Source organism: Castor canadensis, chromosome 3 (assembly GCF_047511655.1).
Source record: "Castor canadensis chromosome 3, mCasCan1.hap1v2, whole genome shotgun sequence".
Taxonomy (NCBI): domain Eukaryota; kingdom Metazoa; phylum Chordata; class Mammalia; order Rodentia; family Castoridae; genus Castor; species Castor canadensis.
Genome location: NC_133388.1, coordinates 66,128,533 through 66,142,735, shown reverse-complemented (window position 1 = coordinate 66,142,735; position 14,203 = coordinate 66,128,533). Strand labels below are relative to the sequence as shown.

General features: G+C 39.0%; 1 protein-coding gene across 2 annotated transcripts in view; it reads right to left on the bottom strand.

Annotated features, from left to right (window-relative positions):
* Fbxo33 (F-box protein 33) overlaps positions 1–13,899 on the bottom strand; it is a 41,476-nt gene extending 27,577 nt beyond the window's left edge. The window contains exon 1 of one of the 2 annotated variants that reach the window (XM_074068088.1): positions 13,041–13,899. In XM_074068088.1, coding sequence (XP_073924189.1) covers positions 13,041–13,648 — 608 coding nt within the window. In that variant the 5' untranslated portion in view covers positions 13,649–13,899. The remainder of the gene's footprint in view (positions 1–13,040) is intronic. The other variant, XM_020183440.2, reaches the window with a different exon arrangement.
* Between the last annotated feature and the right edge of the window lie 304 nt (positions 13,900–14,203).

Genomic DNA, 14,203 nt, shown 5'->3' with positions numbered 1-14,203 from the left:
AAAGATATGAAATGTGACTTCAATCTTCTTAAATTTATTAACAGTAGCTTTGTGGCCAAATATGTGCTCTATACAGGAGAATATTCTGTGTGTGCTTGAGAAGAATATGTGTCTGCTGCAGGTGAATGAAATATACTGTATGCCTTTTGGTCCATAGTGTGGTTAAAGTTCATTGTTTCCTTACTGATTTTCTTTAAAAATCTATTCTTCCACTCTACAGCTTTTGATGAGGGAATTTAATCCACCTGCATTTTTAATAATTATTATAAGTAAAGACTATTGGCATTTTCTTTTGTATTAGAGTTCTTTCATTCCTTTTTTTCTTCTCTTGCTGCCTTCCTCTGTGATCTGTTTTTTATAATCTTATGCTTTATCTTTTATGTATCTACTACATGATTCTTTCTTTATGATTACCATGGGGCTTACATAATCTTATAGATAGAATAGCTAAGATAGCATCACTCAAGTACAAAATCCCTGAACATTTATCCCTACACACTTTTGTTGCTGATGTTCCAAATTACACATTTTTGTATTATGTTCCCATTAATTTTTGTAGTTAATATTTTGTCTTTTAATGTTTATACTAGAGAGCACAAATATTACAATGTTAGAGCATTTTATAGCTATATATTTACCTTCACTATTGAGATTTATTTATTTTGGCAGCACTGGTGTTTAAACTCAGGACCTTGTGCTGGCTAGGCAAGTACTCTACCATTTGAATCACACCCCCAGCCCTTTTTTGCTTTAGTTTTGTTTTTCAGATCAGGTCTCCTCACACTTTTGCTTGGGTTGGCTTAGACAATTTTGCTGAATAGCTGAGCATTATCCTTGGTTGGTGGGTTTTTTTTCTTCTAGCACCTTGAATATATCGTTTCATCTCACTCTCTGCATACTCTCTCCTAGCCTGTAAGGTTTTTGTTGAGAAATCTGCCATAGTCCTACGGAGGCTCTTTTGTATGTGAGAAATCATTTCTCTTTTGGTGTTTTCAAATTTTTCCCTTACCTTTGGAATTCTGACAATTTGACTAGAATGGTGTTGGTGTGGACCAATTTGGATTCATCCTGTTTTGTAGACTTTGGGCTTCATGCATCTGTATGCCTATTTCTATCTTCAAATATGGGAAATGTTTAGCCATTATTTAATATAGCCTTTCTGTTCCTTCCATTGCTTATATTTGCTCCTTTTGATGTAGTCATATAATTCCCATAGGCCCTATTCACTCTTTGTCATTTTTCTTTTGTTCCTCTGACTTAATATTTTAAATGATCTATCTTTGAGTTGCCTGATTTAATTCTTCTGCTTGATCATGTCTGCTGCTGAACTTCTTCAGTGATTTTTTCGGTTCAATTATTGTACTCTTCAGCTGCAGCATTTATTTGGCTCTTATTTTTAAAAATCATTTCTATCTCTTTGTAAATATTCTCAATTTGCTCATGTATTGACTTCTTGATTTTATTTGGTTACATACTAGTGTTTTCTTTTCTTTCCTTTTTCTTTTTTGACACAGGGTCTTGTTATGCAGTACTGGTTGGTCTTATGATCCTCTGCCTCAGTCTTCCAAGGGCTGGGATTATCAGTGATAACCATGGCTCATCAGTGTTTTCTTGAAACTTACTGAGCTTTTAAATGATGATTAATTTGAATTCTTTTCCAAGAAATTCATAAGTCTCCATTTCTTATGAGTTGGTTACTTATCTTCTTTGTGTCATTTAAAATTTTTTTCCATGTTCCTTACATACTGGTTCTTCCTAATTTGAAGGGAAATATGTTCTAAGATTCCCTGCCCCCTCCAGGTGGATGCTTGGGACCATGGATAGTATTGAACTCTCTCTCTATGTTTTTATCCTCTATGCAGATATCGATGATAAAATTTAATTTATAAATTAGACACAGAAAGAAATAACCAGCAATAATAAACTACAACAATTACAACAATATAACAGAAGTTGTATGAATGTGATCTCTCAAAACATAATTTTTGATTCTGAGAGCCCCTGGGTTCTTCACTTTGTACACTACTCCTGCTTTCTCATATGCCTGATACTACTGCCACATAGAACCACAGTTGATTTGTCCTTCAATGTTTTATGTCGTTTCCTCCTCTGCATTTTTATGAACGTAAACTCTATTGAGCATCTTCTTCCAGAACAGCCTGGTTTTGCTGTAACTGAAGATTTGGATGGTAGCCTATCTCTCTTTGGTCAATCTTCAATTCTTCCAGAAAGGTAGCAGATTTTTCGGTGGCAGACAAAGCCCCTCAAGTAATTTGGTATCTTTTAACCTAAATCCATTTCCTAATCTGTGTTTTAAGTCAACAGCTTGGTGTCACTTGTTTCAGGGCATTCCTTGTCAAAGTCTTTATACAGGCTTAATGCTTGCTGGAGCAATATGCTGTTATTGATTGGAATGTGTTTCAGTTCACGTCTTTCATTCATAAATGTAGTGCTTTTTCTATCTTAACTAAGCACTTAGCATACACTGTGGCCAGAGCTTTTACAGTTTCAGATAGATTTGTTTGCACTGTGGATTCTACCAATCTTAGTATATGATTTTCTTTCCTTAAGTTAATAACTTTTACCTTTTTCTTAAAGGGAGCACTTCAAGGCTTTCCTTCGGCATATCTACTCTTGTGCTTTGGGGTCATTAAGTAAAATATGGATTACTTGAGTGCAAGCACGGTGATGCCTTGACAGTCAATCTGATTAGATGGCTGAGTGGGTGGTATAGATATGCTGAACAAAGGGATGATCTGGCACACGATCTTATCATGCTGTCAGAATGGCATGTGATTTAAAAATTATTTCTGAAATTTTTCCATTTAATATTTTTGTACCATAGTTGATGGTAACTGAAATCTCAGAAAGTTAACAATGGATAAGGAGATATTACTGTATGGTCATACTGGTGTCTATGCATTTGAAGAAATCTCACAGAATAGTATTTGCCATTGGAGGTGCTCATCCTTTTACTTTTTAAAAAATTATTCTTGTGCTGTGTTATTCCCCTTTTCCTTTGTTCCTAAGTATCCCAGGCACCTAGGCTCTACTGGTCCTTCTGTATTCTGTGTGAGCCAAAATAGAAGCCAGCTCTTTGGGGAATCACACTGAAAGACAGGGTACAAGCTTCAATTCATTTCTCTCCCCTCTTGGAAGAAAAGCCTCAGTTCTGAATCTTTTCCTGGATTTGCACAACACTGCCAACTCTAGGAGAGTAAGCACTCCTTTTCCCTTGTTCTTAATTGTCCCATAAGTCTTGTGCTCCACTAGTCTTTCTGTACTGGTGTGAGGTTAAGACAGAAACTGGCTCATTAGGGAGTACACCAAAAGGCTAGGAGACCAGATGGCCAAGTGCATGTTCCATGCTTTCCTTGTACACCACAGAAGAAATCACAGTAGATTTTCTTGGCCTTTAGCTAAGCTGGTGTGGGGAGGGGCTGACATAAGCAAAGTGAATTTCCTCCTCTTACAACAGTATAAACTTTTTCAGCTTTGTGCTTATCTGGGGAGCTACAACTTCTTCACTGGATTCTGGACTTCTTATAAACATACTTTTATGTGAATATTACCTCAATGTTTCTGTGAGAAAATGAGGATTTGGACTTCTGATGCATCGAATTTTACCAATGATCATATCCGGTTGTTTATTTTTTCTATATTTTTCAAATTTTCTATTATTACAAACATTATTTGAGAATTCAGAAAAACACTTAAAGCAACAGTACATAGCATTAACTTTTATAAAAAATAAACTTTAAAATCATTTATTAAGTTAACAGACTGAACCATACTAAAATTTAACAAGTTAATATAAGGACATGCACTGGAAGATTTCTAGTTTTAGTTTCAGCAGTGCAATATTTTTAAATGTCCTAGCAATGCTGGAAACACACCACTCAAGGGCAACTGAACAAAAATTCTAACTGTAGCAATAAAATGGTAATAATCCTGTTACAGAATCAATAGTAAAGTCACAAACTTTCTTTACAGGTGTAATAATAGGCAGACTTCTAAGATTTGTGGAAGCCAATTAATCTTCTCCCTTTATAGATGAGAAAACTGAAGTGACTGTCTAAGATTGTAACTAGTTAAGGCAAAGCCAAGTACAGAACTCAGGATCTCACTCACAATGTTGTGCATATTCTCCTTTTTGACAGTACTGAGATTTGAACTCATGGCCTTGGGTGTGCTAGACACATTCCCAGCCCTTTTGGCTTTAGTTTTCAGGAAAGGTCTCATGTGTTTTGCTCTAGGCCAGCCTCAGACTGATACTCTCCTACCTATAGCCTCCTGCATAGCTGGAATCATAGGCCAGTAGTACCACATCTGGCTTATTGACTGAGACAGGGATCTTACTAACTTTTTGCTTGAGCTAGCCTTGAACCATGATCCTTCTGATTGCTGCCTCCCAAGTAGCTGGGATTACAGAAGTGAGCCATTGTGCCTGGCTGTTTCTTATAATTAAAAAATGTGTTTGAAAATACTAACTTTAAAAAAACAGAAAAACAATTGTCAACTCAAGAGCACTTTCAAATATATCATGCTAAAATTAGATTGTAGACCATGTGGAGAAGCCAAGGAAATTGCATATAGCTTTCACATTGCTCAGTATTTTTTTAGACTAGATTTGAAAGGTTTTTATTATATTATGAAAAGCAAAAGCGATGTAGAAATGCATTAAGCAAAATTCAATATTTAAGCCTCAAAAAGATTCCATTCTTTTGAATAAAGGAATATCACAGAGTAGGTAACCTTTTCAGATCAGCTTCTTTCATTTAGCAACACATTGCTCATTATTGTTTCAAATGGTAAAAGGGAATAGAGAGAACAACTAGGTACCAACACTGGATACAACCTGCTAAGCTGTGGCCTCATGTTATAGGTGATGAGACCAGAGATTTGGGAGCAAGGATGGGGAACAATGCTTGTTTGGAGTACCACCTGCTTCCTTTCCACCAAGTCCTATCACTTGAATCCACTATTCAAGTGAGGGTCTGACATAAAAAAAGTACAAGGAATAATGAGTATTTATAAGCAGAAGTGAGTGAAAAGGAGTGAGAAAAAGGAAAATTACAAATGACTACAATAATGAATATCAGGAAGTTTATGAAGAAATGCAATAGAGTACCCCAAATTTATCCATGGCCTATATAAACAGAGCACTGCTGTACAAGTACTTAGTAGTAAGGTGTCAAACACCAAAGATAAGAAGTATTTTCAGAAAATAAGCTGTGTCAAAGTCCTAATACAAATAATTAATACAAAGGAAGATAAAATGAACAACCAAAAAGTAAAAAATCTTTTTATTTAAAAAGAATAGATAAAGAATAACAATTAAAAGAGCATTATAATGTTAGCAAAACAATTACATAATTTTTATGCTCATTCACTTCCAGAAAACCTCTCCTAATAACAACAAATACAGCTGGGTTTGCTGGTACACACCTGTAATTCCAATGCTTAGGAGGCTGAGGCAGGAGGATTGAGAGTTAGAGCTTGACCTGGGCTACACAGTTCACGGCCAGCCTGTCTGAAAAACAAACAAACAATCAAATAAACACAGAATCTGATTACTCATCACTTCTACTGCTCACACCACAGTTCAAGGCATCAGCATCCTCTCCTGTGTCTGGATTACTGCAACAGCCTCCTGGACTGTCATGGACATTGCTTCTAACCTTGTCAAGCTACAAACTATTACCAACACAGTACCCAGAATGAACCTTTTGAAACATCAGACCACACCATTCCTTAGCTCAAAACCCTTGGATGGCTCCTCATTTTAGAGTAAAAGGCAAAGTCCTTACAAGAGCCTAATAAGGGGCTTACAAGTTCCCACACCCTCTTCCCCTTATTCTCCTCTAAGTCTTACTGCTTTTTGTGCTATCTCTTAAAAATGCCTGTCAGGCTCCCACTGCAGACCATGGCGCCTACTGCTACTTCATCTCGAGTCAATCCCTAGCAGACAGATACATGAATTGGTCTCTCCTGTCCTTCAAAAACCACTTCTGCAGTTGAGACCTTCCTTAATGTCCTATTTTGACAGTAGTGCTCCTTCTACTTCTACCAATTCTATCTTCCTTTGCTGGGTTTTTTCTTCACAGCATATATTACCAACTGACATACTATGTATTTTACCAGTTTCTAGAAGAGGACCTGACAATCAATAAATAACCTGTTGAATAATATAGTCACCTTAGTTCACCTAAGGTAACTAAGCTTTCAGAACAGTTTTCAGTTATATTATATACTAGGAATCCCTCTAAAATAACACATTTGTCCAGAAAATGGAAATTTCTTTTTCTCATAATCTGCGATTTGTACTTCTCTTTTCTTTTTTGAGATGTTGCCCAGGCTGGTCTCAAAGTCCTAGGCTCAAGAAATTCTTCGGTCTCGGCTTCTGAATCATTTAGATTACAAATATATGTCACCATGCCCAGACTGTAATTAACTTTTAACCATAATTACTGAAAAAACATACTTTATGATATCTTGTTTTCATTTTAGCATAACAATTTCCGTATTACGGTTTATAACACTCTCAGAAAAAACTACAACTGTAGACTTAGTAGGTCAGTCAGGCAATTCTTTGAAAGCAACATTAACCATCTATGTGCCTAAGAAATATTCCTCAAGGTCCAACTGCAGAGGGCTAAAACTTATTACCATTTTCTCCGATTCTAGTTGGATTATTTAATGCCACTGAGACTCAAAGCTCCAGAAGCCTTGGGCATGATGGCCTCGTTCTTTCTTCTGTAACCCAGAGCTGGGGGACTTCCTTTATCTGCTCATCTGAAGGATCCAAAACTATTTCTTTGATGTGACAAGGATGTGTGGAAAAATGCAAAATGTAGTCACTGTAAATTATATTTAAATTGTACAGCTAAGTGTAATTAGCTATGAAAACAAGGAGGACAAAAGAACCTAGTTCTTTAAAAAAGGTACTCATGAGAAGGTTAAAACCTTTCTCAATGCCAAAAAAGAGATAATACAATGTGGTATTTTTTTCCTTTCCTAAATCAATGAAAGCTAAAGTAATCACCATAATTACATAAAGTTCTTGCAGGCCATTTCTATTATTCTTAGCCTATGCCCAATTTTAAGTGGTTTTTTTTTTTTTTTTGGCTCTACTGCGGTTTGAACTCAGGGCCTACACCTTGAGCCACTCTACCAGCCCTTTTTCGTGATGGGTTTTTCGAGAGGGTCTCACAAACTATTTGCTCAGGTTGGCTTCAAACTGCAATCCTCCTGATCTCTGCCTCCTGAGTAGCTAGGACTATAGGCGTGAGCAATCAGCGCCTGGTCAATTTTACCGTGTGTTTTACAGACACACACAGCATTTGCTAATAACATTTCCCCCCCTCAAAAATGTCAATGAAAAGTCCTAACAAATCAAACAAAAACGAACACTAGAAAATGTTACCTAGTAGAACTTTCTGCAACAGATAGAAACGGTCTCTTCTATTCTATGCTTGTATACTGTAGAAGCCACTAACCACCTGCGACTATAGAGAACTTGAAATGTGGTAGTGGCTCGCTAGTGGCTACCATATTGGACAGCACAACATTAGAGCCCAGAACTAAGTTCCTGGCCGGAAGTAGTGTGTCTTATTAGTTTTATTAAAATCTATTAACTAAAGTTATTTCTCAGAATTTATTAGTTCCATCTAAGAATTGCCCTCATCCCAAATCCCAAAAGTAAAAGATACATTTAAATACAATTAATGTTTAAAATTGCTATTTAACATGCTATCACAAAATAACTTTAACGATAATAACAAGAAAATTGAGTTGAGTCTTAGAAATGGTCAAAAAATTTTGCTTCCTCCTTTTCTCTTACCATTCAGATCAACTTAGTAAGTCCTCTTGGCTCTGTAATTCCAAATCTGTCCACTTCTTTCGATCTCTACGGTCTCCACCATGGGCAAAGCTACTTGCCTACATTAATCCAATAGCTTCCCAATTTGCTCCTTGATTGTCCTCTGGCTCCTTCTTACTCATTATACAGCTACCAGAGAGATTATCTTAAAATGCAAATTAGATTACATTGCTCTTGTCCCTAAAATTTTTGTCAATGACTTTTATTATTGGAATACAAACCAAACTTTATTGCAGAAGCTCACATAACCCATTGCTTCCTTCCTTTACCTATCAGAGCTCATCATGACTCGACTCAAACACTCATTTGCGATGGTCCTGTCACTCTTTCCTACTGTTCCTACAGTCACAAAACTCATCTGGTTTAAGGCCTTGGTGTTTACTGTTTCTTGTGTTTGGAATGCTAGTTTCTTAGATATTCAGATGGGCAACTCCTGTCATTCTTAGATAGTTCAAGTGTCCTCAAGAGAGGTTCTCATGGACTACTCTAACATTGCTACCTGCTCGCTATTACATAGTTCTCTTTCATTATCAGGTTTCCATTCATTTTCATAACCTGAAATAATCTTTTATTTGGTTACTGAGTTCTCTTTTTCCCCTTATAGAATATAGACTCCATGAGAACAGGGAGCTGCTTTTCACTATTTGCAAAATACTAGGCTCTCAATATTTGGAGGGAAAATAACCTCCAAATTTTCTGTAACTATCATCTGAGGTCCTATATAAATTGGTCATGTTGGGTAAATGCTTTCAGGGCTGTCTCAGGAAATAACAGTACATTAAAATGCAAATAAATGGAAATAATTTAGTTATTTCACTCAAAACCTGTTTAATGGTTTCATTGAAATCTGAAAAAACATTTTACTTTTACTAGTTTTTTTTTCACTTTTACATTCAATCTTCATCCAATCAGTTTCTCAATAAACAAGAATGTACCTATAAACTATAGAGAGCCCTAATCTTTCTCATAGCTGCCCTCTCAAGAAATTAGTTTCTTTAGCCTCTCTTCTCAATGACCTTGAGGCTATCCCTAGGAAACCAGGTTCATATGTCAATTTTAAGGTAAGGAGTCTGTTGGGAATGCAGTGTCACTTGTCATCTCTTTAGGCAACTACTACTTGGGCAGTATACATTGGTCAGAGCCCCAACATATTTTATTTTTTCTGTAAATGGGCTTATTTTTTCTGTAAATGAAGCAAATAAAAAAGTAAGCCCCCAAAAGTGAAATGCTGTTCCAAAGTATATATTACCTTTGACAGGAAAAATATTTCAAGAAAAGTAAGGCTGAAGGATGTTAGCAATAACAAGGCATTTCCTACCATCTTAGATAGTAATCTGATGTGTCCAAAGAACTTACAGCTTATTTTTAAACTATATTTTTAAAAGGCCTTATTAGTTATTGTGTCTTGGTAGACTGATTTTGAGGAAACCATATAAAAGTATGACTTCTTCACTGTGTTTGCCAAATTAACGAGACCAAATCTAGACCCTTTATTATAAGAGTGCTATATTTTGGATCTAGATTGTCCTCCAAAGGCCTATGTGTTAAAGGTTTGGTCCATAGTCCAAACACAATTGGAAGGTGGTTAAAAATTCAAGAAGTAAGGCCTACTGGGAAGATTTAGGTCACTGGGGGTGTACCCTCCAAGGGAACTGTGGGTCTCAGTTCTCTTCTTCTTTCTTTCTCCTTCACATACTGAACATGAGGCAAGCAGCTTTTTGCTTTACTATGTGTTCCTTGCCTTGATCTACTATCTTGCCATAGGCCCCAAAGTAATGGAACCAATCAACCATGGACCAAAACTTCCAAAACTGAGAGTCAAAACAAACCTTTTCTACTTATATAAGTTGATTTATCTAGGTATTTAGTATAGCAAAGGAATACTGACTAACACAGAGGTCACAGAACTAGACACAATCATGAAATGGTCAATCTACATATCTATAGGATTAACTATAATCCAGAATTTAAAAAAGAAAAAGCAACCTCATATAAAATATCTCTGGCCTAGTACAAACTGATTCTTTTAAAAAAGTACTGCCCCAATTAGTATTTCATTCAAGAAAAGCTTATGTAAAATATTTATGCAGTGCGGAAAACATAAATTAGATGATGACGTATCCAGGGCTACTATTAAAGTACTAACTGCAGTTGCCTGGTATGCATGAGGCCTGGGGTTTGATCCTCAGCACACATGCATGCACACGCATGCACACACACACACACACAGATAGAGAAAAGGAGAAGAAGAAAGAGAATAAGTCTTTTTAGTGAGTCTTATTACATATTATAAATCTTATTGACCAGGAACCCTCATTTTCCCTAAGAACCCTGAAATACTATATAGCTTTTCAACAGTCAGTATTCAATCTGATGACCAGATTCAAAACTATAAATGCATTTCTAAATTTGTTGTTTTGAATGGAGTATAATTTTTTTTGCAGTGCTAGGCAAATGCTCTACCACTGAGCTATACCCTAAAATTTCTTTTAGCAAAATTGCAGAATAATTTAAAGCTATAATACAATTTAATGAGTACTTACTATATTTCTGCTCTATTTATCAAATACAGAGGGGATTTCTGAAACCTGAAGGAATGTGTTTTACCTTCTAGAAGGCAATTTTATGCCTCTTTGATTATCATTTGTCCTTGCTAACACCTAATCACACTTACAGTACATGTGGATGCTTAATCCAAATCAGGCCAAACAAAATGTCAATTATCCTCTCAAAAGATCAATATGCTTGTAAATCTCCTACAATTCAAGGTCATGGGGTTAATTTTGGTCATGGGTTTAATTTTTTTCCTGAGGGTCTGAAAATAACTGCAACAAAATAAAACAATAGTCTGGATCGTATGAACTGTATAAAACAAATCAGCACAAAACCTGGTAGCAGAATGTTTATGATCTAGTATGATTCATCTTCTCCTTTACTTATAAAATGGCAGAAACCATAAAGCAAAAACACTGCGACTTTAGAAAGAAGAATGTCAAACATTCATTCTTCTTATTAGCTATTAAATTTTGTGGCTTGTAAGACCAAAAAAACAAAAAAACTACTAAATGAAGTTGTTATACACTGTTGTGGGTCTTCAAATGAATCTGAAGTCTGTAGTTTGTGATTGTAGAATAATCACAAGAGCTATTAAAGAAATAACAGGACTTACCAAAATTATTAAACAACTTGGCTTAAAACATTTTAAAATTTGTTAAAACTTAAAGGAAAGTAATCTCATTTATATTTTTAACATTTGAATTAATAAATCCAATATTACCAGAGTATCTTGACATTTTAAAAAATAGACATTAACTTATTTTCAAATGTATAAACATATGTTGTAAAAATTGGAAATATCATTAGTACAAATAAGATACATAATTACACTGCTCTTTAATTTCAGACATACATAACGAATGTCCTACCAAAGCAGCACAATGTGCAGCTCCATCACTACAACAGATGACAAGAAAACCTTAAAACAGGTGACAGACTGCTGTTATTTGTATAGAACTGATAGCAGACTACAAGGGCAGGCATAGATGGCCTTACACAAAGGAAGATAAGGAAGCTAATTAAAGTGGTAGGGGTGAGGAAGAGGCGAGAACTGACCAAAGGGAAGATGTGATATACTACTATTTCATCCATCCATCCAAACATTACAATACCTAAAAGAAACTAGGCACTATCTGAGGTTCATTCTTACCAAAGGAACACATGTTTTGGATGGTTATACAGATTAGCTATCTGATTTCAGAACAGAAAAATCTAATTGCTGCTCACTACCTTACTCCTAATTTTGGTCTCATCGGTAAGTTGGTCACCAACCTCTATGTCAGTTGGTCCTCAAGTCATACATTCAATTCTGAGAAATAGTCTCCAACCTGATTAAGACTATTTTTTCGCTTTAACAGCCTCTCTTGCCAAATAAAATCAAAGTAAGGAAGTAGAACGATTTGATGTGAAAAGCTGGGGAAATACCCAGGCCACTGGAATAAGGGCATGCAGCTTGAGGCTACAAATGCTTATCTCTTAACTTCTTGATTCAGTCACAGAATTGTGGAAACATATCTATATATGGATACATACAGATGCTCAGCATTACTCAGGGCCTGCTCACAACCCTACTTAACATAATAATGGTGGTGTATTTATTGCAAAAGGAAGGCCACAGCTATTGAAGAAAAACAATGCTGGGTGACAACGTGCACATCACTTGACCCTATTAAGGGTCACCTTCCTTTCTATAAAATGAGATAATTACTGTCCTGACTCACAGGGTTGCTGAGAGGCTCAAATAAGAAAGAAATGTGAAAGTATTCGTAAACCACCACAAGCATTATTAATAGGTAAAGTTCTCCTTTTTGTGAACTTTCTTTCAACTTGAGTTTCACTGTAAGCTTAGAATATCCAGACATAAAAATATAAGTTAATAGGGTTTTAGAGAACCCTATAAGTTAATAGGGTGATAGAGAAACAAACGAAAACAATAATTAGGATACTGTATCAGAAGATGGGGAATTTGTTCTAGAATTTCGGTGAAGTCCTGATGCAAAACAAGGACAATTTTTCTCTCTCCCTTGTAGACACTGGCTAGTGCTCTCCCCTCACCCCCAGGCTACAATGTTGTTATTTTCAGGTGAATCATTGGGAATAAGTTCAGTCTGCTGGTGAGTGGGGAGGGACTTCCAACCCTGACAATCAACCTCTTCCTCAATACCTTTAACAAACTCTCCTTCTCCTATTCTTTGGGCCTAGCCCAGACGATTTCTTTTTGGGAGATTCTCGTGTAACTGTGGGACACCCAGCAACCACTTATTACCTATTCCTGAAGCTTAAGTTCAGAGTCAGAAAACCCAGATTACATTTTTGTTTTTCCCTAGCCTCAAACCTCCCCTGTAGAAAATAAAGAAACGACAGCACCTGTCCCCTCCATCCCAGGACACAGAGCGGACGAATGGGACAGCGCCCGGAAGGCGCCAGGAGCGGTGTCCGACCACCCCCGAGCCCATCACTTTATGACTATGCCCTTCTTGCCGGTTGGAACCGACACCCCCAGCCACTGAAGCAAGCGACGCTGAGCGGACCGGCGCGTCCCATGAACCCACTTCGGAGACAGGGGAAGGGGGCGACAGGGCCAGGGCCAGGACAAGCCTACCTGTTGTTCCTGATGCTGAGCAGCACACAGAGCACCAGCTCCAGATAGGTGCGCAGCACCTCCAGCCACGGGGAGGAGAGCTGCAGGGCCTCGACCTCGTCCCCGCCAGTCCGGGTGTCCGCGCCTCCTCCTTCGCCCGGGCCGCCACCTCCGCTCAGGTAATTCTCGGCGAAGAACTCTACACGCAACTCTCGCACGAACCAGCCGCACTTGCGCATGAGGAATTCGAGCCGGGGCTGCTCCGTGGGCGAGACGCGGAGGCAGATGCGGAGCTGGGGCCACAGAGCCGGGTAGAAGAGACACTCGCGCCAGTGCGAGCAGGAAGCCGAGGCCCGCAGGCGGTCGGGCGCGGGCAGGAAGGAGAAGATATGCACGATCAGCTCGCTGGGTAGCGACGCGGCGCCCGCCGTCTGCCCGCACAGTGCCATCCGGCCCCGCCGCCGGCTGCCGGCTCCGGGCCGCCGCCGCAGTCCCCGGAGCAGCCCCCGCAGCCGTCTCAGCTGCTGCAGCCGCAGCCGCTGCCGCCGCCACCGCGCCACCCGGGTGGCCCCGGCTCGGGTTCGAGCTCCCGGCGGTCGGGGATGCGGCACTGACAAGAACAACAACATCAATGACAAGGAAGAAGGGGGCGGAACCGTCGTGGGTCTCGGCGGAACCAAGTGGAGCACAAGTTGCGGCGAGGGGGAAAGGCTTCTGCGGGCGTAGCCTGCAGAGAGCCAGCCCCTGGCCTTTCAAACTCTACTCACAGGCTTCCAGAGTCTTGCGGGGTCAGTAACCTCAAAACCCTCGCTGGTACGCTCTAGGAGGCCGGAAGCGACAGAGCTTATTGGAAGGAAACCGTAACCCTCCCCACGCCTGGAGGCGGAGGGCTGGGAAGTGGTAGGGCCTGAGTTTGACGTCACCGTTGGTGGGAGGAGCCCGGCGCGGACTTCCGGAAGAGGGGAGCCAGTAGGGAGGGAGGTGGCACGTGACCTCTGACGCACGCAGGCGGCGCGGTGCGGGGGCGGGGCTGCAGTGGGCGCTCCTAGGGTCAGTAAGTGCTTGTAAGTTGGCTTTTTGGTCTGTGCAAATGGTAGAACAGCGGCTCAGTGCGAGAGGGCTTGATGCTTCTCTTACAAGTTTCCTAGTCGCTGGATTGAGCCATAGTGCAGGTATGCACCTGC